Below are 26,827 nucleotides of genomic sequence, written 5' to 3' on the forward strand. Positions count from 1 at the left end.
GTATGCTTATGGAAACAATGATCTCATCCAAAGCAGTTTGTCTTTAATTAAAAGGCAAAATACCATTTTTTGAAGAACTATTTTAGTTTAATTTTTCTGATTTTAGGGAGTGTATAAAATAATCTCTTTATACATGAAAATCAAGACCTTTTAAAGAAAATATTATTTTAAAAATTATCTTTGTTATTATGAAAGCTGATTTTTACGACAAAATTAATACCTGCCCATTATATAAAATACAGAAACATAAAGAGCAAAGATAGGATCTATAATCCCATCATCTGAGATAATTCCTAGTAACATTTCAGAAGTGGTTATCCCAAACATTTTTCTCACATCACACACAAAAATACAAATATGTGTCTATGTACATATATATCAATATGTGTTTTATGCATTGTACTTGTGTGTGTAGGTGTTTGTGTATATACCCATATAAATATGTAATGGAATTACATTAGACATACTGTTTAAGAACCTTTTTTTTTTTAACTTAACTGTGGTTAACAATACACCATAAAAAATATTTAATTACTGAAAGCCATACCAACAACCAAGAGTGTGATTTTATCTCACTGTCATCAAAAATTAGTAAAATGTGAAGAATTTTACAAATGGACTGTTTATGCATTCATTTCCTTATTTGTCTTAAGAGGAAAATTTCTATGACCTCCTAGAAGGAAAACTGGCCTACTATTTAGGAACCGTGAGTAGTAATTCCAGAACAGAAAATAGACGCATAATCTGAAATAAATTGCCTACATTGTATTCTCTTCAATTTAAATTATATTTACATTTCTTTTTAGAAATTTTCCCCTCTCTCTTTTTTATTTTCAGCCTCTCTATTGGCCACCTCCTTGTAACACAGGATATACTCGAGTCTTGTTCATCTATGAAACAAACCTAGAGATCCCCATTCTCACTCTTGCTGTCTACTGTTAGGTCCTGTGTTTGAAGGAGGCTTTTTTTTAATTGCCATGGTGTTTTTTGTTTGTTTGTTTGTTTGTTTGTCTGTTTTGAAGGACTAGTTTCAATTTTTGTTTTCACTTAGATAATCTCTCACTCTCTCCCTCAGTCTAGCTACTAAAATTCAACAGGTATTTTTTAATGATCACAATTACATCCTCTACCATTATTTTTTAGTGCTGATTACAATGCTCCTAAATAAACTATCTTCAACTTTGATTTCTATGTTATGATTCTTCCCTGATCTTCTTACCTCTATAGATTTTTGTTTTTCATTCTGTCTTGCCTTTTCTCTTTAACCTTTGGGATTCTTAAAATTTTTGACTTCCTACTCTGCATTCTACATACGGCTTGGATTAATTTATCTACTTCCCTGTTCCTAATTGCTTAATTGATAATAACTCATGTATTTATATGTATATCTTTATTAAGACAGACCTTGCTTCTGAGTTATAAACACACATATAAAATGGCCAGCTGTAAGAAGTAATAATGATTTTAAAAGTAGCCAACAATTACTGAGTTTTGCCTCTATATCCCTGTTCCAAACTTAGTGCTACAAATAACAATCAATTTTCATCTAGATTCTATAGATCAAGAATTCAGGTAGGGTAAAGTGAGGATAGCTTATCTCTGTTCCATGATGTCTGGGGTTTCAGCTGGATCACACAAACAGCTGGAGGTGACTCACAGTTAAAGGCTGTAATCATCTGGAGGCTTCTTCACTTAATGTCTCATGGGATGGCTGTAGTGATTCAAAGGCTGGTTTTCACTGAGGCAACTGACTGGCATCAACACATGACCTCTCCATATGGCTAGGGCTTCTCACGCATACCAACTGGGTTCTGAAAGAAAATGTTATAAGAGGGAGTATCTGGAGTGTAGACAGACAAAGCAGAGCAGGAATGCATTCTTTGCACTTTGATGTCATCAGCTCTGAAAACTCAAACAGCTGGGATGACTTGAGTAGCTAGGGACTAGAATGCTCTGGAGGCTTCTTAACTCACATGTCTGGCACCTTGACAAGGATGACTTGAAGGTTAGGCTCATCTGAGGCTGTCAGCCAGAGTGCTTACATGTACCCTCCATGTGAATCCCCCAACCTTCATAGTGCTGTGGCTGGTTTCTAAGAGGGAGCATTCCCAGATGGAGGGAGTCTCTAGAAAGTAAGTGTTGCAAGAGAACTAAGAGAAATTAGTATGGCCTTTTATGTATAGCTTCTGCAGTCATGCAGCATCACTTCCTTTGTATTCTATTGGTTACAGACAAGTCACTAAAGCCAGGCAGAGTCAAGGGCAGGGGAATTTGACTTCACTTCTTAATGAGGGAGCAGTAAGGGCACATTGCAGACAAATATGTGGAATGCTGCAACCATCCACATTTTAGTCGTGATATCCCCATATGCAAAGCTGCTGAATCTAAACTATTAGACACATTCTTCCATTTATCTTTTCCCTTGTCCCCATCCAATTCCATTAAGTAACTATATCTCCCTCTCTCCATCTTCACTACTATTTCTTTAGATAAGGCTTTTGTCATCCCTTGAGTAGAATACTGTAATATCCTCAGATGTTCTCACCTTTGGTCTTGTACCCTTCCAATCTATCCTCCACACAGACATCACAGTGGCCATTCTAAGACTCAAGTCAGATCATAATACCCTCCTACTTAAATCTCTCTAGTTATACTTGTTGCCTTCACAGTAAATCCCACATTTCTTTGCATAGTATGCAATGTTGTCATGCCTATCTTCCTCTTCTCCAGCTCAGAGGTTAGCTGAAGCTAGTTGGGTTATGTAGCAATACCATCCATATACTGTTTTAGAGTGATTACCAGTGTAGAAATCACCGCCATGCTTACAGAAGGTAGCTTTATGTCACTGGAGTTGATTGTAACCTTGTGGATATGAGAGCCCAGCTTTCTATCTATTTTATTAAGGGAAGCTGGATATCTTTTATTTTTATTTGTCTTAAAATGTCATCTCAATTAAAAAAAATTATGCGTAGGCAAATAAAAACTGTTTGTGACCCAGAGTCACCCATCAACTTCCTACCAAGGTCTCTTTTCTATTTCCTATTACCTCTTTCTATCATAGCATCTTTAGCTCTATGCTGCTCACTTGTTTAGGATTTTGCTTTCTTCTCTTACCTATAAGTTCTCTGAAGGTTGAAACTTTATCTTGTTCATGTTTACGTCCCAGTGTTTGGCATAGAATAGGATGCTCAATACATAGTTGTTGGATGAATGAATAATATTTATGAAAATATTTTATAAATTAATACATTTTTATGTAAATTCAAGAATTACAATTTCTAGAGTTCATATAATAATCATCCCCTCCAAATAAAAGGCAGGGGAAGAATAAAATTAAGTCATGGAAGTGAATGAAAGTGAAAGTTACCAAAACAAATGAAAAAGGGGATGGATATGAAGAGAACCAAGAATAGATTCCAACTCTTCTTCCCATTACTCCTGTGCCTTTCCTGGACCTGAGCTAAAAATCTTCTTAATATTTCACCTGGCCTGACATTTCAGAGGTCCCATGGTCCACACCAAGCTGTGACTGACTCTGTCTTTGCATGCCGTTCCTTTGCCTGAGGAAATTGCTTCCTTAAGAGTGGCGTGAACAAAATCCCATAGTCCTTCAGATGAGGCCCCAGCTCTACAAATCCCTAGAGTTCCCTTTCTCTCAGGTGAACTTACTGCTCTAGCCTCATGTTATGCACTTGCTGAAAACCCTTCATGAGCTTCTGATTTTCTTTAGTGAACCTGCCTCAACAAGAATAGAGATGAAACAATTGAGTGATGATCAGGAAAATATTATACATTAAACAACACAGTAGTGATTCTTCAGTTCAACACATATTGTAAAAACTGCATTAATTGATATGAGGATCCCAGAGTAAATCAAAATTTAAGTTAGAGGAAGTGACGATAAAAACATGCAAACATAAAGCAATTAAGGAACAGTTTTAAGGAATATGGCAGGCACTAAATAAATGAAAGAATGTATCAATGATGTCAGCCTTTAAGCACAAGAGTGATTGCAAGTACATTTCTATAGTTAAGTAGTGTGGAGTTCAGATTTTATTATAAGATTGCAATATAGTGAGCTTAATCTCAGGAGTCTTCTTTTAAGTGTAGAATTTGAAAAAAAATTATATAATATTTTAAGAAAAATTTTGCATGTTTATTTATTTTTGAAAGAGAGATAGAGCACAAGCAGAGTGGGGCAGGGGGGTGGGGGCGGGCAAGGAGAGAGAGAGGGAGACACAGAATCCGAAGGAGGCTCCAGGTTCTGAGCTGTCAGCACAGAGCCCGATGAGGGGCTCAAACTCACGAACTGTGAGATCATGACTTGAGCCGAAGTTGGATGCTTAACTTACTGAGCTACCCAGGCACCCCAAAATATAATATTTAAAATGGCATGGATGAATTTAAAAGATGTTCTGAAGGAATTAATATGATTAATGATTTCTCTGGAAGAAATTTAATTTAAATAGGTATTGGGAGACAGTGGTCCATTTCATTTAGATTAGTGGTATCGACCACATTTTACAGAGGCACATATTTGTCTCTATTAGGTATCGGTGCTTTACTAGTAATTTGTTAAAACAATATTCAAAGTTTGGGAATTCTCCATCTATTTTCATTAAAAATAATCAAGAGGGGCCCTTGGGTGGCTCAGTTGGTTAAGCGTCCAACTTCAGCTCAGGTCATGATCTCATGGTCTGTGACTTCGAGGCCCACGTTGGGCTCTGTGCTGTCAGTTCAGAGCCTGGAGCCTTCTCTGGATTCTGTCTCCCTCTCTCTCTGCCCCTCCCTCACTCATGCTCTGTCTCTCAAAATATGAATAAATGTTAAAAAATTTTTTTAAAAACAATCAAGATTATTCTACATGATCCCACTAATAATGTCATTCTTGCTTGCATTATGATAGGCTTTCTTTAATGGAAGAAGTGAATAAAGTTACAGCTAGAACTGAAGGGGGGAAGGCAGTGCATCTCATATATGCCTGCCATCGTCAAAGTGTTGAACACATGAGGTTGAAAACCATTATATTAGGGCTATAAACCTTACCAACTAATATGTATCTACACACTTTGAGATGTTGTCTGCTTTTGTTCATTATGGTATTTTCAGCATTTAATGTAATCCTATATATTTATAAACATGTGCAATAAATATTTGCTTTTGTTTTTGGTGATAGCCATCTGAATGTTAAATAAAATATCTCAAGATTTTGAAATCAAGACATCTGAAACAGAACTTTGAATACGAAGTACATTAAAAATTTTTTAAATTGTTTGATTTTCTTAGCAAACCTTTTTCTCTCCTCTCCTCTCCCTTCCCTTCTCTTCCCTACCCTTTCATTTTCTTTCCTCTTTCCAAAAATAAAGCATTTGTTATATGTCAGGTGAATGCAATGGACTGAATGTTTATGTTCCCTCCAAATCCATATGTTGAAATCCTAATTGGTAAGGTGATGGTATTAGGAAGTGGGGCCTTTGAGAAGTGAGGTCATGAGGGTAGAGCCCTTATTAATGGGACTATTGTCCTTATGTAAGAGGCTCTGGAGAAATTCCTTGCCCTTTCAGCAAGGTGAGGACACAGTGAAAAGACAGCTGTCTAGGAGGTGGGTCCTCACCAGTCACCAAATCTGCTGGCCCCATGATCTTGGACTTCCCAGACTCCAGAATTGTGAGAAATAAATGTTTGTTATTTATAATGCACCTTGTCTCTAGTATTTTTTACAGCCGCCTGAACAGACTAAGACAAATGACAATTTATAAATGTCTACTGGAAATCATCAGATAAAGAAAAACTCCAGAACAGTCATAGAACTATATATCTATGGAATTTGGAACCAGTTAGGGCAACAAGGAATACCAATAGCTTCAGATGGCATCTTTGTATATGCGAGTACAACTGAGGTTTATATGAATGCTATGAACGAAAAAAGACAAATTGCAGTTGATATATACTCTTTTAAAAGGCATGAAAATACTGAATATGTTTTTTTTTAATATTTGTTTATTTTTGAAAGAGAGAGACAGACAGATGATGTGTGGGGAAGGGACAGAAAGACAGGGAGACACAGAATCCTAAACAGGCTCTGGGCCCCAAGCTGTCAGCGTGAAGCCTGATGTGGGGCTTGGACCCACAAACCATGAGATCGTGACCTGAGCTGAAGTCGGATGCTTACCCGACTGAGTCACCCAGGAGCCCCTGAATATGTTTTAAATGTCCACTTAAAATATCAAAATAAAAGCCTGGCGTGGTGCTTAAAAGGTTGAACTGTAGTCTTGGGGAAAATTCACTATATTGAAACATCTCATTTCCTGACAATATCAGATAGGAGATTCCTAAGTAGAATTATTTGGTAACTACTACCTGGCCAACCTTATGCTTTTCTGAATATGTTTAAGATAGAACAGAAAAGGGTTTGCAGTGTAGGAGGGGAGGCTGAAGGAACACATACGACGTTGTAGAATAACATAAAAGTACATGTAAGTAAATACTAGGAGAAGAATGAAAAGAGTGGTGCATCTTATCTGAAGAATCTGAGGGTGACATCCTAAAGAAGTGCAGTCAGAGGATGAATTCAATTTGGAGAAAAGGAGGGAGGGCAGGAAAGCTTCTCAGGAAGATAGAGGAGGCCACAGAAAAGCTGGCTGTGGGGTCAAGTGCGGCCTGAAGGGGTTGTGGAAAATAGGGTCAGAGATTATAAAGTAAAATTAGGAAGGCCTAATGGACTATTCTCCTAATGTACTACCTTCTTTATTCACAGTATCACTTATCTTGAAGAGAGACTACAGTTATTGCTTGTTCTAGAGGCATTTTTAATCTTTAATGATAGAACCCATTACTTTAAAAGAGAGAGAGAGAGAAAGTAAAACTGGCTTCTTTTAAGTCAGCTTGGTGACAAAACCCCCAACTCTAGAGTTTCCATTTTATTCTGATATCTAACATGAAATGTAAGATCTTCTTGATTACTAGGATCCTATAATCATGCTACTTTCTTTCCTTTTATCCATATGCCATGTCATCTTAAGATCTCTTACCATGGAACTTGAACCGGTAGAACATCTAACCATTGTAGGTTCTGGTACCTTCCACCCCCCTCTCTGTAGGCCCTTATAGAATAGCAGCCATCTGATTAAAGCCCAGGCTCTAGGCAAAATTGATGGCATTTGAATCCTGTTTCTGCCAGATGACTTTGGGCAAATTACCTAAATTCTCTGATTCTGTTTCTTCATTTTAAATTAAAAATGAGGACAGCAATAATATTTGCCTGAAAGGATTATGAGTATTAAATAAATTAGTGCAGATAAAGCACTTCAAATAGCACCTGGCATGTGCTAAGTGTTATATAAGGGTAGGCTATTAATATTATCTCTAACAGGGAGAAAAAAATGTACACCTAACATTTAGTGTAACTATACTGCCCACATAAACATATTAAAGTTTTTGATTATTTCAAATTTAAGTTGCATTTTAAGTGATACTTGAAATAGCAATTTAGCTTGAAAAGGACCCCAAGGATCTTTTAACACAGTTTCTTTTCTAATGCCATAGCAAAAGGCCTGGCATGGAGTAGATGTACTATCTACTCAATAAATATGCACTATGTCAATGAGTGACATTCTGAAATGCTAAACAGAAAAGATAAACTGGTAATTATTATACTAAGTAGTGGTTAAGCTGAGTGCTTTGGGAACACAAAGATGAGTCTAGACCCTCTGTGGATAGAAATAAAGTTTACTTTATCACCTAGTGTTCTGATTGGTATCAAAATATTCCAAATAGGCAGAGAGCCTAGTAAATTCAGATTAAGAACGTACATCTTCAAGTCTTTTGAAGTCTAGCTTAAAAAAAATAATAGCTCTCTGAGTAGTTATCATGTACTGGCCTTACAATGAGCTCTTCTAAAGAATTAATTCATCTAAAATTCACAAGAAGAAAGTTCTCTTCCTGCCAAGTTGATAAACTGAGTAAGTAGCAGAGCCAGGGTTTGAACCCAAGGCTGCCAAGTGCATGCTTGAAATTACTATGCCAAGTGAAGTTCTGGATTGATTATTCACTAGAAATACTGTCTTGTTTTCCTTTTGTATAATTTGAAGAAATAGAGAAATTTACTTCATTAATGATATTGATTCAGGTTCCACTCTGGGACTTTGTAAACGGTAACACAAAATGTAATTTCTAAGTTTCCCTTTGACGCTGCAAGGATGAGTGCATCACAAGATGTCTCGCTGGTCAGCACTGTTCTCTGACTGAAAGTGCTTTCACATCCACATCTTCATTTGCTTTTTCCCCTAGTGGGTATAGAAAACTACTTGAATAATGCATACTACTTTCCATATTCCTTCAACAGAACACCACATACTTCAATCATTAAGATGGATTCCTAGTATGGACTCAGAATTTAAGCAAAAGAAAGAAAACCTCATTTGTAAGTGCCTGGTATAATATTCAGTGTCTAAATGTATTATATAAATGCAAAAACATATTAAAAATCTAATGTTCATCAAACAAAGTCTTTCAAATAAGAAAGTAGAGTACTCAAGTTCTCTCTTGCATTTAAACAACTTCGTTTTCAGGCTACCTTCACAAACGGAGTTGAACGCAGGAAGGCCATCTAGCTATGCTGCTGCCTCCCCTTAGATATTAACAGATGTGGAGATCAGGCCACTGTCTCCCTCTACCTTCACCACTACCCACCATGACCATTATCCTCTATCATTCTGGAGATAACCTCTTTTATGCTTTTTTTTTTTCAAGTCCTTTTCTTTACATATATCCCCACTATTGACAATAAACCACAATGATGGATCATTAGGTTGCCACTAATGTTTTCTAGTCACTTCTGTATTCTTCCAAATCAGAGGATATAACTGGCTCCACCAGGAAATGAAATAGAGGTCATTACAGCAGCAGTGACTTTCAAGCTATCTGCTAAATTTAGCTGTCCAATACTTTCCACTCTAATGAAAACTGTGAACTACAATTATAGAATGCTGGAACAGAACAGGAGCTTAAAGGTCACCGAGTCCGATCTCATCGTTTTTCTGATGAAGGTTTGGGGGGCCTAGACATAGCCTGTGATTTGCCTCAGGGCACAGAGCTTATTAATGGTAGAGATGGAACTTGAACTAAAATCTGCTCAGTCCGGGATGACAGTGTCCTTACTATACCACAGATAGTCTGCTTCCCATGGTCAGTCTTACCTAACCAGATCTCACAGCGTAAATATACCTGATATTATTGGTTGTGGCTTACTGTCTGTGACCATTCATCAGTTTGGTGGCTGAATGTGAAATGGCAAAGGTGTCTGACTTACAAGTTGCTACAAGAGAAATGAAATGATTTCATACCCAAACCCTTCCCCCAACCGTATAAACTTCCTGCTTTATGTTCATCAATAATGAATGGCCCATCCCTGCAATACTCAGAGGGAGCTTACATTGCACTTTTGAGCAGCCGGTTAGTAATGTACAGTGGATAGAGCCTTTCTTTCAAATCCCAGGGCAGCGGGTCCTTCAAGGCTAGCATTGCATTTTCAATTAGCTGCTGAGTGAATGCTTGGCATGTGTATTAGTGAAGAAGCACACAATTAGCTTATTGTTCCTTTCTGTATTGTGCTGAAAGGTTCCAAGGGATTGGTGGGGGAACAGGCAAGCCAGCCATCACTGCGGAGTTGAAGAAGGGATTTACTCAGACCTCTGCATCTTCACTTGCTCGCTCTGGAATTACAGCTATTTATTACGAAGTGCCCTGTGTGGCTGGGTGGAGTGTGCCTGAGGAAAGACATCCCAGACATCACCTGGGGTTAGTCTTTCTGAGCCCTTCACGTCTCTAATTCTCATCATTATCATGGAGCCCAACAGTCCCAAAAAGATACAATTTGCTGTGCCTTTATTCCAGAGTCAGATTGCTCCTGAAGCAGCAGAGCAGGTAGGTGGGGTTGGGTGGGGACCAGTTCCTGTATCTAAGGTAACATGGACACAGGTTCTTATTAACCGAAAGCTTTTCTGCTTCTTGAATCTGCCTTGTTGTGATGTTCCATGCTATGTGAACGAGAAATAAGTTGGTTTCCATATGGCACTTGTATTTGAGTTGCATTGGGTGACCTATTGGCTAAAATGCAGCACTTCGTGTGATAAAAAATTAGCCCCAGTTAAGGAGAAAAATGCTTATATTAGTGATTCAGATTTGGATCCAGAAATCTGTTTGCTTTTGCTTACTAAATTAACATGTTTAACATTCAGAGAAACTTTAAAAATTCTCAGAATTAGCAATCTTTTATTTCATTATTTATAAAATAAAAAAGATTCATTTAACAATGAAAACATTAAACCTTGGAATAATTTCAGATTATAGGGTTAATATTTTTTAAAGACTTTTCATTATATATTCAAAGCAGTAATTATATGTAATACACGATAGACAGGATTTGTAGGTGTATGTATAATTTAACACATTTTATTCAGATATTAAATAGTAGCAAACATTTACCAGATTCCTTTTCTATGTCTAATATATCTATGTATCTATATTTCTATATTTCTCTGTTTCTCTCTTTCCTGTAAGATTGATTTACATGTATCACCTTTCATATTCGGATTTACTTAGACTCTTGATGCAATGGAACCACTTAAAAGACCATTTGTGGTAAAATTACAACAGTAGGGGGGCAAAAGCAGATACAATTTATGGGGTCATCAATCTAATTCATTAATTTCTTAAAGTCTAAATTATCCCTGAATCCTTTTACAAATACTTTATACAAAGTCTTAAAAATGATTACTGAATCTGGGGCTCATAACTTTCTAGGATATTTTGATAACCTGAAGTAGATCATCCCAGATAAACATAACCTTGAACATCTATCTATGTTGAATGGGACATTGGTTCTGTCCTGGACAAAATGTCATTGGTAAATTTTATCTTCTGTTCTACTGACATAGACTTTAAGAGTTTACCTGTATATTTAAGAAATCAAGAGCACGTTAGAAATTCTAATCTTAATATGCTTCTGTAACTCTTAACTAAGAAAAAAACCTACATCAAACCTATTAGTTTTAAATTAATTACTCTCATAAAATCCATACTCATTCTTTATTTGTCCTAAATATTTTACTAGAAAATAAGAAAGCCTTATTAATTGAAATTAAGAACTAATGCTGTTAAATTTAACCTGCTAGAAATTTAAGTTTTGCAAGTGTCTTTACTCTGCTTAAGAATAAGGACAATGAATCTCGAAAGCATCATCAATACTATGAGGCTCCAAGAGAGCCACTGAAAGTCATCCTCCTACCTACACTGCATACTATTCTAGTGGCATCACTGGATCACATACAACTATTTCTTTTCTGTGGAAAGGTACCTTTTTAGACCAAAGAAGGTAATACTACAACCTGACGGTTCTATTATCTGTCTTTCTATAATTCCCAATAGTGAGAACCTACTGTGTGCTCTCCCCAAGTTTGCTTTTTTTTTATATATATATTGGGAAAAGATGAGGATGGAATAGCTTTGCAAGCTGTAGAGTAACCGGGGGCAGTGTCTGATTCTCACTGACCTCAGCTGGGCCTTTTTTGTTTACAGATCAGAAAAAGAAGACCTACACCAGCATCACTTGTGATTCTCAATGAACATAATCCCCCAGGTAAAGAAGCATGATGTCTTTTGCACTGATGGGACAGAACAGAATTGTTTGAAGAACATGAAAGAGTGTGTCATTGCCAAAAGATTTCAATTTAGGATTTCAGCCAATTATAATCTAACAAGCTAGTCTATAAAATGGATCATAAGCAAAATCAGAAATAAATATAGGAACTATCTCAGTCAACAGTCTGCTTTTCCTCTAGATAATGACACATTTGTGATGATATGCTATAAAGTGTTTTGTTGTTTATGTAGAGTCTGGTTCAGTGCTTATTAATGCGGCTGGTGGAAAGTTGTTTAATTAGGTTTCAAAGCTCAATTTACAGTCCAAGAGATGCTTCTATCTTTACAGAGTAGGTTTTTTATTTATGAAAGGTTGTCATGGGCTGGGCAATGAGCTAGCACTGGCTACAGCTTTGTTTCTGATGTCATGTCTGAATAATGCAATTGACAAGTAACCAGATCAATTTTCAGCACTGCCCATTTGAGAGCCATTCTGAAGGGTTGCATCCATTTGTTGAGGTTTTGCATTCTATTTCCTGTAAAAAAGTAAAGCTGCCTTATTCCTGATAAATGACTGTGATCTTCAAGATGCAAACATTATTAGTTACTTACTGAACGGACATGATTTTAATCACACATTTAAGTGCTGTTTCTAGAAATGCAAACAAGACAGCAGAGGTCATGGCATTAATTTGTACACAGGCAGGACTTGGTGTTGGGTTTTTGCAGGTCTAAATAATACAGGTGGACAAACGGAGTTTGAAGAGTAGAAACATAATAAGTCTAAGCTCAGTTATTTTAAGAATACCAAGGCAAAACAGTCTTTGATTTTTTTCAGATTCCTTTCTAATTAGAGAAGCATACATATGAAAGTGAAGCTGGAATAGAATATATATCATTGAGCCTAAATACAAGAAGGTCTTCAGCTAATGGGAAACCAAAGCAAAAATATTACTGATGAAAATAGGATTTTTTTTTTCTATTTCTTCTTCCTTAAGGTGCTATAGCACTTAAAAATTATTTTCAGGGGTGGCTGGGTGGCTCAGTCAGTTAAGCGTCCAACTCTTGGTTTTGCCTCAGGTCAGGATCTCACAGTTTCATGTGTTCAAGCTCCACATCAGGCTCTGCATGGGCAGTGTGGAGCCTGCTTGGGATTCTGTCTCTCTCTCTCTCTCTCTGCCCCTCCCGCACTTGCTCTCTATTTCTCAAAATAAATAAACTTACAAAAATTATTTTCAAATATATTATCTCACTTAATAAATGTTAACTTATTTTGGTTTAATAAGAGGTGCAAATAGTTTGCATTTATAGTTCATAAATAAATACAAGGAAGTCAACATAATACTAAAATCTCAGATTGAAGGTAATTTTACAGCAAGTTTCCACCACTGTCTTTGCTTACAGTGGCAATTTTTCCACAATGTCCTAGAACTTAACTCCGTAGTCATCCTTAAAAGGTACTGCCCAGCTTGATTTTTAAGTGTTCTGCTACGGGTATTGCTACTGTTTGAACATAGTGAAGCCACGTAAACGACCCTTGTGGCTCTCATTCAAGCCCCCAGAATAGGAATTCATGTTTTTTAAAAGCCAAATATGTGCCATTTACAGATGAGGACAGTAAGTACCAGAGAGGTAAAGTAATTTCTGCGGAAGTTACTCCACTATAAGAGTCAGATTATACAGACAAACTCAGATAAAGGTCATTCTAAAGCCCATGCATTTTCTACTACATGATGCTGGCCCTACAAATTTCAGTTTGCATTTCAGTATGAATTCTCTGTAAATGGGACCAGACTTGAGGCCCTATTGACAAGCGAACCTAAACTTTAAACAAATCTGTCTAGACCACTACATTTAGCAGATTAGAATTATACTTAAATATCCCTGTGAATCATATTTAGATTTTCTCTAGAATTTTTTTTCTTACCAGATCTCCTAATCACGAGATGGCATTGTCCTATTTCCCTTATTGACTCCATACTTCTCCACGTTTTTAAGCAGCATTGGAAAGAACTTAGATGCAAATAGCATCGCACCGAGAACCAAGTCATTTTAGTAATGTCATCTCCTTGCATCTTCAACCTTTTGGAAATCAGAACAGTTTAGAAGAGACCCATCAGCCTATGCCTGTGTATAGCAATGTGTATGGCAAGCAGAGATTTTTGGACTTGGGTTCCTGCAGGAAAAAAAAATCACTTATATAGCTTCCCCAGTAAAAATGATCTAGAACCATGATTACTAAAGAAATAAATCTAAGGACCTAACAAAACAATGGCAACAAAAGAACAAATACCACATTGAACCAAACCAAACTTGGATACTAATCTTTATTATCCATGTGGTCTTGGTTGGGTAAGGGACAACATCTCCAAACTTTATGGTCTCATCTATAAAACAGAGATAATATTCATCCTTTCTACTTAACAAGGTTGTTGTAATGATTGAAAGACTTATTGTGAACACACCTTAAAAACTGCAAAGTGCAACAAATATTAGGTGTTATTAGTTGATGTGCTCTGGGATACAACCTTTGCATGGGATATTTAAAAGTTAAGAATAGAATTTTCATAATCTCCTCTATACTAAATATCTCTGCCCAACCCAACAATTCTTTATGTTCCAAATATTATCTGACCATTCCCTATCAAACAAAACAAAGCAAAATAACAGCAACAACAAAAACCTCAAGTGTTAAATGACCTTCCTAAAGCAATTGTTTCTTTTAGCCCTAAAAAGCAATATGTGCTGTGACAAATACAAATTGTGCGCAGCACTAAATCCTGGTAAGATAAACAAATCTCTTCAATTTTACTGAGATTCCCCAGGAAGTAACTGAATGTTCTTGGAATCATCTGTCATTAATGCTGTCTAAAATTAAAATCCCCCAAAATCTTTATTTCCAATTAATGTAGCAAAGAAAATTAAATTTTCCATTAGAGAGACATAATTAACAAACCCTCCCAATTCATATAATGAGACAGGTATATTATAATCACTGTTAAATGAATTAAACTAACTTCCTTTTTTTTTTCATCTTTCCCGGAGTTTGCAGAAATAGTTAAAAAGTATTTGAAACAATTATTTGCTTTTTTTTTTTAAACGTTTATTTATTTTTGAGACAGAGAAAGACAGAGCATGAACAGGGGAGGGGCAGAGAGGCAGACACAGAATCTGAAACAGGCTCCAGGCCCTGAGCTGTCAGCACAGAGCCTGACACGGGGCTCGAACTCACGGACTGTGAGATCATGACCTGAGCCGAAGTCGGACGCTTAACCGACCAAGCCACCCAGGCGCCCCACAATTATTTGCTTTTTAAAAAATTTTTATTTATTTTGAGAGAGAGAGACAGAGAGAGAGGAAGTGCATGAGCAAGGCAGGGCAGAGAGAGAGGGAGAGAGAAAGAATCCCAAGTAGACTCCACACTGTCAGCATAGAGCCCAACACAGGGCTCAACTTCATGAACCTTGAGATCATGACCTGAGCCAAAATCAAGAGTAGGACACTTAACTGACTGAGCCACTCGATGTCCCTGATTTGCTTTTAGATTCAGAAAAACACATGCATTGTTTATATCTGATAAAGGGGAAATAGAAGAGAAAGATATTTGAACATGTAAATCCAGATTGTTGGTTTGCTAGTTCATCTATGCTGGTCAAAACACATAGATGAGGTAGGCATGTGATTGGTAGGATTTCAGGCACAGCAAAATGTCTCCTTAGTCCTTTTCTAACCAATGGCCCAGAATTCTCAGCAGTGAAGCACTATGGAAACAGACACATAACCTATTTAGGATATGTCATCTTTGGGCATACATAAACCATAATTTAACTCAAAATAATGGGAAATATCACTAAAAAATGTGCGTTGAAGTCATCATGCCTGAAACAATTTAATAACAAAGGGGTGTGTCTTTATGATAAAGGGAGCAGAAACTATGCATTTGCTGCTAGGAATGACTCTGAAGAGCCAGATGGCAGTAAAAAGATACCTGAAGCTTAAAATGTAAAGTAGAAAAGCACCAAAGACAAATTTCATTTTTCCAAATGTTTTCTGGGGCTGCTAGTGTGAATGACCTTGCAACAAACTGTTTATTTCTCTCCATTTTCAGCTCACCTTCCGATTAAGGGAATATTTATGATGAGCTCTCAGAGGCTATACAGCAGAGCTTCATTGCTCTTATACTGTGTGCTGTTTGCTTTTACTCTTGTATAATCTGTAGTTGACTGGTTTGGTTTCTATGTTTTTACTTAAAGGAATACACACAAATCCTCTCCATTTAGAAGTAAATGGCAATGCCATTTTCTGCAATTTATTTCATCACATTTCTAGATTTACTTAAACATTACTTTAAGTAGACCTATGACAAAACTGTATATTTGGCTACCACAATCAGAAATCTAGAATTGAAAAGAACTTCAGAAAATACCTAATCTAACCACACATCTTTGTGAAAGATGCATAAATCAACCCAAGTCCCTGAGACTTGTTTTATTTTATATATGTCAAGGAAAAATCTATAATTACCCCTACTTTTCAATTCCAGATCCAATAATTTTAGATGTTAGAAAATAGTTTCATCAAACATGAGTAATACCCCCACTTTATTCTAAAATAACTCCTTGTTCATGCTCTTCAATAAAAGTTTATTTACTCACTTCTTTAAATACACAAAAGAATTCTTCATTATTTTCTTTCCTAAATTGAATACTTTCAGTCCCTATAAGGGCCTTAATGAATTCTACCCAAATTGTCCTTGTCTTTCGGCCTTTGGAGCCAGAGCTGGACATGGTCTTCCAGTAAAAAGCCATCCTAGGCCTTCTGAATATTAAAGTTTGTGGCATTCATTCTCTCCCATTTACTTTAACCAGAGACAATATAGATACAATTAAACTTAACGGATCTGATGCCTATTATGCATGAGTGAACCATAAGAGGTCTGGAGCTTAGTGAAGGTTTGGATAAGTACCCAAGGGTTTTGGCATCATTTAAAAGTTTGTTGTACATCTAAAAAGTGGGACCAGAATTACAATGTGTAATAGTTTTCTGGGGATATTTATTGAACTTTCTATCACAGCTGAATTTTGGAGAGATTGAATCTCTTTTTTATTTTTAAATCTTTTAATGTTTATTTATTTTTGAGAGAGACAGAACATGAGTGGGGGAGGGACAGAGAGAGAGGGAGACACAGAATCTGAAGCAGACTCCAGACTCTGAGCTGTCAGCACAGAGACTGACTCGGGCTCTAATTCACAAACCGCAAGATCATGACTTGAGCTGAAGTCAGACGCTTAACTGATGGAGCCACCCAGGCGCCCCGAGATTGACTTTCTCTTTGATGCTTTTGGCTTTAAACATTCTTAGAAATGAAGAATAAAACAAAAGCATTTTCACATAGGTGAGGATCCTGAAAATTAATTGAGACACATGAATTAAATATCACACTATCTCTCTTCAACCTTGAAAGAGTAGGACAGTAAGTCTAGTCAGTAGAGAGAACTGGGGTTGCCAACTGATCAGGCTCTTTGGCTCCACAGACTGAGAAAGAAGCCACAGTCCACTCTGGATGTAGCATATGACTTTCTAAATGAAGCCTGCATTTTCAGACTCCAACACTAAGATACCTAATGAGGTTTTGAAAGCTCTGGATTAATAACGCTGAGACAGTGGATGATAGATAGATAGCTAGAGAGTATTGCTGGACTGAGACGGAGTTATTTAACATAGGGGGCCCCAGGAATCTCTGACCAATCAGAGGTTTTTCAGGGTCAACAAAGTTAAAGTGGAAATTTATATCCAGTTGTTGGGGCATTCATATGCAAACAATCTTTTATCATGGAGACCCTCTATTTTACCAAATAAATGATTTGTAGTCAAAAGGCAATGGGCACCTTGAGTGCAAGCTCCAAGAATACCACTGAGGGTTTTCCTGGGACTTAAGGATGGGTAAGACATCATCAACCCCATACCTGGTGGTGCCTGTCACCTCCAAGGACCTTCAATCAAATGCAGTCAAATAAGAGCTGAAAGGGATTCACAGTCCATACAGTTTTGTTTCATTCTATTTTCTCATCTTCTGTGGGAATGTCATTTTAAATCATTCTGATACACAATCCTTGTTGATTATTCAGCATTTATTTTGCCTTCTCACTGTGAATGGCAATATGAAACAAAGAAAAGCCCAAGTTTGAAGGTTATTTAAGAGTTAACTGGTATTAATTTCTAAGGAATTTTCAGAAAAGTCTCAACATTTATTTCGCCTTTTTTTTCTCCTCAGCATTTATGAGTTATTGAATGCCAAACTATGTTGAATGATTTAAAGACAAGTGATGCATGTGGCTTTCAGAGATTCATCACAACTGATTGACTTGTTTTCCCATAAAGACTCAATCTGTGCAGCAGCCAAATCGCCTATTCAGTCAGAATAACTATAAGCCAGGGATGAGGTTCCAGTTCTTAGTAATGCCAAGGTTTGCTACACTTTTTCAAAGGAACTAGTATAATCTTCAAATTAAATTAAAGAAAAAAATTAAAGGGAAAATCATAAAACTACGAAATAGTTCTATTTTATTTCAGCAAGATTACTACTTTTGCTTATTTTGAATAATAACATATATTGCTTACTTTTTATGTTGATTTTAATTAGAAATACCTTAGTGAAATATGAGAGAATTATAGTAGGGTCAATTCATTTCATTTTTCTGGTTTTCTGTCTGCCTACTTGTGGAGGGATACTGCAGATGAAAATAACTCTGAGGTACTTTTGCATGATGTAAAGATGCAGCGTTGGTAGTAGGTAAAGCACTGACTGGAGTAAGGCATGGGTTCGAATCTCAGTTTTGCTAGTTACTGGTGCTGAGACATTGTGTGTATTGTCAACCTCCACGGGCTCAGTTTCCTCCTTTCTCAGTAAAATGGAATGCATAGCACAGTGCCTGCAACCAGACAGATACTGAAGACATGCAACCCCCCTGCATTATTATACCCCTGCTGAGAAACACCATGTTCTCCTAAAACCTGTATTTCTTATTGGAAGATGGCTTAGCTCCTTTCTGATTTCGACTGCATTAGGCCATGTCAAAGTGTCCTCAAGAGTTGGAGTTCTTGACAAGAGAGAAGATGTATCACATCTCCTAATTCATCAGGATAAGAATACACAATTAGGGAATTGTTATGTATCTTATACTGTAATATTTGTCCAACTGAGTTGTCTTGCTTACAAATATAATTTCCTGAAATATTAGTCCTCTAGAATTTTCTTTAAAAAAACAAGGTACTGATGTCTGTAAAGTTACAAAAAGCAGTGGAGATCCTCGTAGCAGATTTGTATTTGACCAAAAATGAAATTCATATTCTAATGGTATGTGGACAGAAAGAAGGTTGATTACTGAGTATAAAAATCTTTCAGAGGTATCTATCAAACATTCATTTGATTGCTCACATTTATTTCCACTCCATTTCTTATCACTTCCTTCCATACACCATCCTAATGCCATATTTTGGCTAAGCTTTCTTTTTTTGGTTCCTCCTTTTGGTTCCTTTGCCAGATCTTAAGGCTTAGTCTAGACAGACTCATTTGTGTAAATCAGTCTCCAGCTTCTCCAACAATTTCTTTTATTTAAATTACTGTATGAAACTCACTTAAATCTCAAAAATTTTCTCTGACTGGTTTCATCCATTGTCTGGCTTTTTATTCTAATACTCTCTTCCCACTTCCAACTATTGAAGCTATTTATTGGATTATATATTCAATTCAATTCAATAAGTATTTATTGAGTCCTTATTCTAAATCCTCCAGGAACATGTGATTTAGGTAATAGAGAATAAATAATATATCTCCATGAACCAGAATACAATTGTAATAATATAAATTCTAACTGCTCAGACCAGGGTAAAATTAATTCTGGCCAAGACCTAGAGGCACTTATTTCTCATGTTCACTAATCTACAAAGCATTTGTATGACTTACTTTGATCTTAGGGCTTTAACCTTTTAATGACTAGGGTCAGAACTAAAATTCTACTATTTATTTCAAACTAGTATAATATTTATATCTACTTAAACTAGTAGAGTGAATATCTAGTTGAGTAGATATTACATACCCGTGAGCTATTAAATTTAAATGGATTAAAAAAAAAAAACAGATCCTCAAATCCGATGGCAATGCATCAAACTTTTTGGGTACTTACTCTGATTAGGACACAGTGTTAGCTGCTCTTGGAGATAAAACAGGTTAAGTCACTATCTCTGCCCTCATGGAGAAAACTACCTGAGACATCTATAATTTGATACATGTATATTGATACTGGAATCAACAGCATGTGGCAAAAATACAAAATATATTTCAATTCGGCACAGAAATGTCTACTGATGGACATTTTGGGAAATTCAATTATAATATTAGACAGTACAGTATAAAGACTAGGTGCTTGATAAATGGCAACTCTTATTTTGGGGAGGCAGGCACATAGCACTTAGAAGTAGAGATGCTGGAATCACTTAGGTCTGGATATGGATCTCAGATGGCCGTTTACTCCCTCCCTGTCTTTACCCTAGGGAAGTGGCTTATCCTCCCAAGGCCCATTAAGTGAGGAAGCTGGGTTCAAGTGGCTCTGAAATGCATGTTTCTTTTTTCAACACTACCATATTTCACTAAATATAAAATACATTCATTAGAAATAAGGCTATTCTGAGTCCACTGAATAAGTTGATGTACATTTTTGTGTCTGCAGAATAATACATATGGGCTACATATGTCATCGTCAGCTGTTCTGGAGAGTTTAAGGGCATGCTCAGTTTCAAATTTAAGACTGAAAAAGTCACTAACAGCTCTAATTGTTTCTAGTTCATAGTCACATTTAAGGCAAATAGTAAATTAGTAGTACTTGACAACCTCTAATGAAAAAGTTTAGCCAAGCTGTGTAATGAATAGAGAGGAGTTATTTCCATGTTTATTTTAGAACTGCTCAGGAACAAGCCTTCAAGCTTTGGCACTTTTTTCCCCCTTTCTGCCACCATTTTCTACTCTTGAGTTCCACCAAACTGTGATCTGAAACTGTTCCAGAAATTCCAGATACAATTTGGTAGCAGAATTGAAATGCCCCAAGGGCTCAGGCAGGTGACATAGTTGAGTACCTAGGCTCTGTGTGGGACACTGTGATGGGGACTGTGGTCTACTTGGAGGGTACAAGCTCCATTCAAGTCTTTCAAATGAAACATACAGAAATACGCAGAAAGAAAGAAAACAAAACAAAACAAAACAAAAACAACATTGTGAGCAATAGGGGCGCCCAAGTGGTCAGTCTCCACGCTACCTAAAATTGTACCTTTCAAAGTTCTTATTATTGTTACTATACCCTATCTTCTATACTGTAAGAACTTGACCAGATGTAACACATCGTCCCTGACACTAGAAAAGCACTCTACCTGGAGCTCAGAAGGAACTTGTGAAAGCCTGAGGTAGAGAGAGAGGAATATCCTGAAGCAAATATTCCAGCTGCAAAGTAGGGACCTCAGAGTCATCTCCTACTCCCAGTCTGTGGTCATTGCTTTCTTCCCTTCAGGTCTTCCCCACTATTTCTGAGGCCCCAAGCCCATACTGGGAAATGTTACGTCTGTATCTGTGAGTCTTCCCTGTGCTGTGGATAGAAGATTATTTTTGAATTTAACTCAATGACTTTGTATCACTCAGAGTAATTTGATATAGTGACAATTATAGTGCTTAACAAAACTAATTTGTTAAGCCAAATACGTTGCCAAATCTGCATCATCAAAGGGAGATATATTGGCAGTCTGGTTAGAATACAATTACAGTTTGACCTTGGCAATAATGCTAAGGAAAAAGTACTATATAAAGTAAGAAAAGCTAGGAAATGGGTTGCTTTTCTTCCTCCTCCCTCCCTCCTACCTACCTTCCTCCTTCCTTCCTTCCTTCCTTCCTTCCTTCCTTCCTTCCTTCCTTCCTTCCTTCCTTCCTTCCTTCCTATTTCATTCTCTGGAAGTAATTTTCCACCGTTTATAGGAAACAATTTTCAGAATCACATTCTTTACATATAAATACATATTGACTTGCTTGTAAAAATGGAACTGAATGCACAAAATGAAAATTGAAAAAAATGTTTATTTTAGAATTCAATTTTTAGAATAATTTGGTTCAATGCAGTATCATTTTATGCTTTCTTTGCTATCTGACAAAAAATGAAATATTAGGGAACATATCCACAGATATACATGTGCGCACACACACACACACACACATATAAGTTGAATACCCAATTATGTGTACAAATATCACAGGCAATTTATTCATGTAATAAAATCAACCTCCACTAAGTGACCTGACTTACAAAAAGGCCAGGACCTAATAAGGTATCTAGAAAAGCTTTGTGAATTCAGTTTATAAATGGAATAAAGTTTAAAATAATTATTTAAATTCCTAATCCTTTGATTTAAAACCAATAGATCAAAAACTAATCATAATATTTGGAAAACCATGAATAAAAAAACATTGAAATTATGGATTTAAATGATGAGACTATTTTTTAAATCAAAAGAGCATTTAAAAATAAGTTACATGTATTGAATATTAATTGCTTTAAGACTATCTTCTCATTTGGGTAGATTTTATATTCCCAGTTTCATAATTCGTGAATACAAGAAGTATTATAACAAATAAAAAGTGAGCTCCTCCTGCTACCACCTAAAAGTCAATGTCTAGCTGAAATGTGTCATCCAATTTAAAATCAACATTTAAACTCTTAACCTCAGCAATTACGTTAATGGTATCCCCATTCCTCTAATCTGAACCGTAACAACCTAGGAATCACCTCTGACACCTCTCTCTCCCCACCTGCCCCCTAAATCTAGCCATGGCTTTTCTGTTAATTCTATTGTGAAGGTTGACTCTATGCCCCATGTTTTTACTGCCTCTGCTCAGGCTAGGACAGTTATTGCTTTATTCCAAAATAAAGTACAGTAGCTTCCAAACCACTTTTCCATGACTTTAACACTGGGAGGTGGTTTGTGTAGAGCTGAGCCCTAATGTTAGAATAAGTGAACGTGGCATGACTTAAAATCAAATCGTGGCATGACTGTGAAACGCTGTCTTAGTTTCTAATTCCACGAAGCACAGATCATGCATGGTAACTCCAAAACTAGTTTTCCTGCTGGAATCAAGTAAGATGATGTATGCTAGCAACACTATTGGTGGTAAATTTGCTTTTTTTCCACTCTGGCTTGTGTGAGAGGCTTTGGAAGATGTAATTATACAACGGGTGATGGACTGGGGCAGCTTTACTTTTCATAATTCATTTGTTATGAGCTCTGATTTGTATCCTCTAATTTACCTGTCCAAGCTCTTAATTGGCTATGATAAGGCACATGAGGTCTTCTCAGGAGGAGCTCATATATTTAAATATCATTTACACATCATTCCTATTTCTTGCTTAAATAAGTCAATTGTTTCCTCCATAGTCTATGGCATCTTTGTTACCTAAATTGTTTATAATTGTACTAAGGCTGAGATTTAATTAAAGAAAAGAAATATACAGACAAAATGAAAATTGTGTTATATTATGGTTAACATTACTGCTTTATAATTTCTTTTCTATTGCCTCCTTTATTTTTGGCTGAGGGCTCTAAAACTGAATACAGGAAACTTGCTCATTTGCCATAGGTACCTTCCTACTGAAAATAACTTTTCCATATGTGGAGGAATTTCAGATCAAGCAGGAGAGACTCAGACTGGATTTGGTTTCCAAAGTACTCTAAGGATTATCCACTTTCCCTTCATGGATCTTAAGCACTGCCCACTTGCCCCCAATGATTAAAAGGTTTTCAGGAAATAATGCCAGAGACCCACTCACCATCACATTTCAGTGAAGTAAAATGTCATGAATGATTGAGCTAAAATGGCTCATCTCAAATTCTGCCACAGGTCATTTTACTTGGTGAATAGCCCAGAATTCCCGCTTTACTCAGCCAATGAAGGGCACCTTTTTGCTTAAGGTCTTGGAGACCAAGATATTTTCATATGCTAGCTCCATGGTTCACAGCCATCATTGGAGTCAAGGCAAAAACCAGCTGTACTGTTTATAAGGACACTTACAGTATAAAAAACATATTCAAATATATTTTGAAATATCTTTAGGACATAAAAGACAAATACTTCTAAGCTACAAATAATTTTAAAAACCCGTACAAACTCAAAGGCAAATTTAAAGAGATTAATAGTAATTTATTTTCCTTTTGGTAGTTTTATACTTTGAAAACATATTTTTCACCTATGATATTTATGCTCAAGAACTCTGTGAAATAAATATTATAACCTTCATTTTACAGAAGGAAGGTGATAGGTGAGCTGCTCAAGGTTAAAGAAGCTAGTAAGTTAGTAGGTCTGAAATTTAAACATAGGTTATCTATCCCAGGTTAATGCACTTTTCACTTCAATAATAATATTTTTCCTTCTACAAATAAACAACATTATTCTCTTGCTATTTTATTTCTATCTTCCTCATGGAAGTAACTATAAGCAAATTCCTCATTGTGGCTCAGCCAAGTGAGATCCTGTTTGATGTAATAACAGAATGTACTTCTTTCTATCCCAATGTAAGTGAGTTCATTTTGGAGAGGACATACTACACTTTTTTCTTTTCTTTGATAATTTATTAGATAAGCGTTCTTAGAGTTACTAACATCAGATTTTTTTTATTATATAATCAGAAAGATAGCCAAACAGAAAAATAAATCTCACCCATTATTCAACTCTTATAGTTGGATTCTGTTATTTATTCATGTTTCTGGTTGCCTACCTATATGAATTCACTTATTTAAAAAAAACACTGTCTTGATTTAAAACTTTAGTTGGAAGGGTAACAGTTTACATTTGGATTCTAGTTAACTCTGAACATGACTGATTTGTACACTAGAATGTCATCTTCCCTTCTTATCTGTATCTACTGTAGTTTTTCTTATCCTCCTGGACTAAGATCAAATCCCCCTTTCTCTGTGAAACCTTCACTAGCCACTCCGGCTGAAAGGCTTTATTCCAGTAAAAGTAACAAGTCAGTGGATCCATTAACTCATTTGCTCCAAACAATTGTCAATGACTTTCTGTCACCTAGTAATGCACCGAAGGAATGGATTATAGAATTAATACATTCTAATGTGAGTCAGAGGAAGAAAGATTGAGTCACAAGGCCCTTCCATGTGTTCTCAAGCTTTAGTAAGTCCTTTCTGGGTAGCAGGGCTGCAGAATAAGGTTCTAAGGATTGAAGAAAGTAAATTTTAATAGAAGACTTGAGCTGCTTGTTTCATTATTTTCATATAGAAAATGTTCTGAATTAAGCACCATAGGCAGCTAGTGACTGCGGATACAAAGATCATTTTGCATAATAAAAATATTTTGGGGATTTCTTATGTTTTATAGGATAATATAAAGCCTCAGTAGGTTTTGTTTAATGACCAATTTTATTCTTTAGCGGTCTTCAAATTATTGAAACTGATTTTAAAATGTCAGTAAAATGGTGATGGTGGAAAATGTAGTATTATCAGTTTGGTTGCTTTCTTCTAACAGCATGGGAGTTCAAGAGTTCAAATAGGAGCAATCTATCCCTCTGAATGGCTATGTACTTTCCTTCTATGTTAACTAATGTATGAGTCCATAAATAGGAGGTAGGTCTTCTTTTCATTTCCATTGAATTGTGAAATAAACATTTTACCTAATAATTCCCCTTAAACACTTTCCTTTTTTAAACAATAAGCTACCAGGAAATAGTTAGTAACCTGTAGCCAATACTGAAAATCAAACAGTCCGTTACTTGTCAAAAGCATTTAAAATTACACAACTTTACCTAAAAAATCCATTCAACTGGTTTGCATATAAGATTCCTTTGTAAGCGGAACTTAGTAACTACAAGAAAAATAATTTCAGAGTGGACCTTGTACCATATTCTTCCTTTCCCTCACTTTTTACACAAGGAAACCATTGAAATAATTTACATTGGCCCCAGTGAATTATTTGTAAGCATACTGATACATAGTTTCACATTACAACATTCCAGCTGCTTTATTATTTTCTGACTGAGTCAGATAAGATTGTAGTCTATGTATTTCTGTTATCTGGGTACTTCTTAACATGTCCATCATTACGGGCATACTGTTGGTATATTACATAAAAATGAGTTCATTGCAGGCATCAGCTCCATTTCCGTATTTCTAACTTAGTTGGACATTCTTGGCAATTTTTCCAGACATACCACAACCCACTCTCTACTGAGATTCTTTTTTTCCCTTTTAATATTAAGTTTTTCTGTGCAGCAGCTAGAACTTGGAACTGCTCTCATTGTTTTTAGAGCTATAGGTCTACAGTTCACTTTAGTAAAAAAAAAATCTGAAAAACTTTAGCATCAAGCTCCTTATGAGAACACAGCTTTCTTAGATGTAAAAGAAATTTGAAACTCTGACATAAAAGAATTAAGATGAGGGGTGCCTGGTGGTTCAGTTGACTGAACACCAACTTTGGCTCAGGTCATGATCTTAGGGTTCCTGACTTTGAACCCCGCGTCGGGCTCTGTGCTGATAGCTCAGAGCCTGGAGCCTGCTTTGGATTCTGTGTGTTCCTTACCCCTTACCCCTCCCCTGCTCTCCCTCTCTCTCTCTTTCTCTAAAAAATAAAACAAACATTAAAAAAAAATTAAGATGAAGTAGAATATGACTTCCTACTACAAATCTTACAGATTAATGAATATATGCAAACTACAACAAAGCAAGACAAAACAAAAAATAAAACAACTTAAAACAATTTATATATGCCATCAGATTTATATTTTTTAATAATGCAACAATCAGTAAGATTTCTTAAAATAGAATACTCAGAGTTTGCTTTTTAGTAATAGCTTTAATTTAACATTTTGATGAAAGAAAAAAGAAAATGACTAAGATAGAAGGTACTGCAATGATATTTCCAAACTGGAAAATAAAATTATTGGCATTTAACATTGTTCATTAATATGCTCCACTATCTACACTGATTTACACGCTTTAGACACTTCAAATCCAGATTACAAATACGGTAATACCCATATTAATTGCCACCAAACCTTTGGTAGTAGGAAGTGTACATGAGAAAAGATGTGCTTATAAGTTGGTCCCAAGTATTTGTATGTTGTAATTCTTTTTCTTCTTCTGTAAC

The 26,827-nt window shown here is 36.1% G+C and overlaps 1 protein-coding gene and 1 long non-coding RNA gene across 5 annotated transcripts in view; one reads left to right on the forward strand and one right to left on the reverse strand.

Moving 5' to 3' along the window:
• The window catches only part of LOC147578576 (uncharacterized), a 71,248-nt gene that overhangs the window by 8,594 nt on the left and 35,827 nt on the right, over positions 1 to 26,827 (reverse strand). The window contains exons 1-2 of one of the 2 annotated variants that reach the window (XR_015255374.1): positions 13,568 to 13,930; positions 1,658 to 1,811 (exon numbers count right to left, since the gene is read on the reverse strand). This is a non-coding gene — a long non-coding RNA (uncharacterized LOC147578576). Of the gene's footprint in view, positions 1 to 1,657; positions 1,812 to 13,567; positions 13,931 to 26,827 lie in introns of those variants that run through there. The other variant, XR_015255373.1, reaches the window with a different exon arrangement.
• The window catches only part of PPP1R1C (protein phosphatase 1 regulatory inhibitor subunit 1C), a 124,564-nt gene continuing 107,346 nt past the window's right edge, over positions 9,610 to 26,827 (forward strand). For 2 of the 3 annotated variants that reach the window (XM_086719090.1, XM_086719091.1), the window contains exons 1-2: positions 9,666 to 9,924; positions 11,578 to 11,638. In XM_086719090.1, the coding sequence (XP_086575216.1) occupies positions 9,844 to 9,924; positions 11,578 to 11,638 (142 nt within the window). In that variant the 5' untranslated portion in view covers positions 9,666 to 9,843. Of the gene's footprint in view, positions 9,925 to 11,577; positions 11,639 to 26,827 lie in introns of all 3 variants that reach the window. The other variant, XM_025935289.2, reaches the window with a different exon arrangement.

The sequence above is a fragment of the Puma concolor genome, chromosome C1 (genome assembly GCF_028749965.1).
Source record: "Puma concolor isolate L17-30 chromosome C1, mPumCon1.1.hap2, whole genome shotgun sequence".
NCBI lineage: Eukaryota > Metazoa > Chordata > Mammalia > Carnivora > Felidae > Puma > Puma concolor.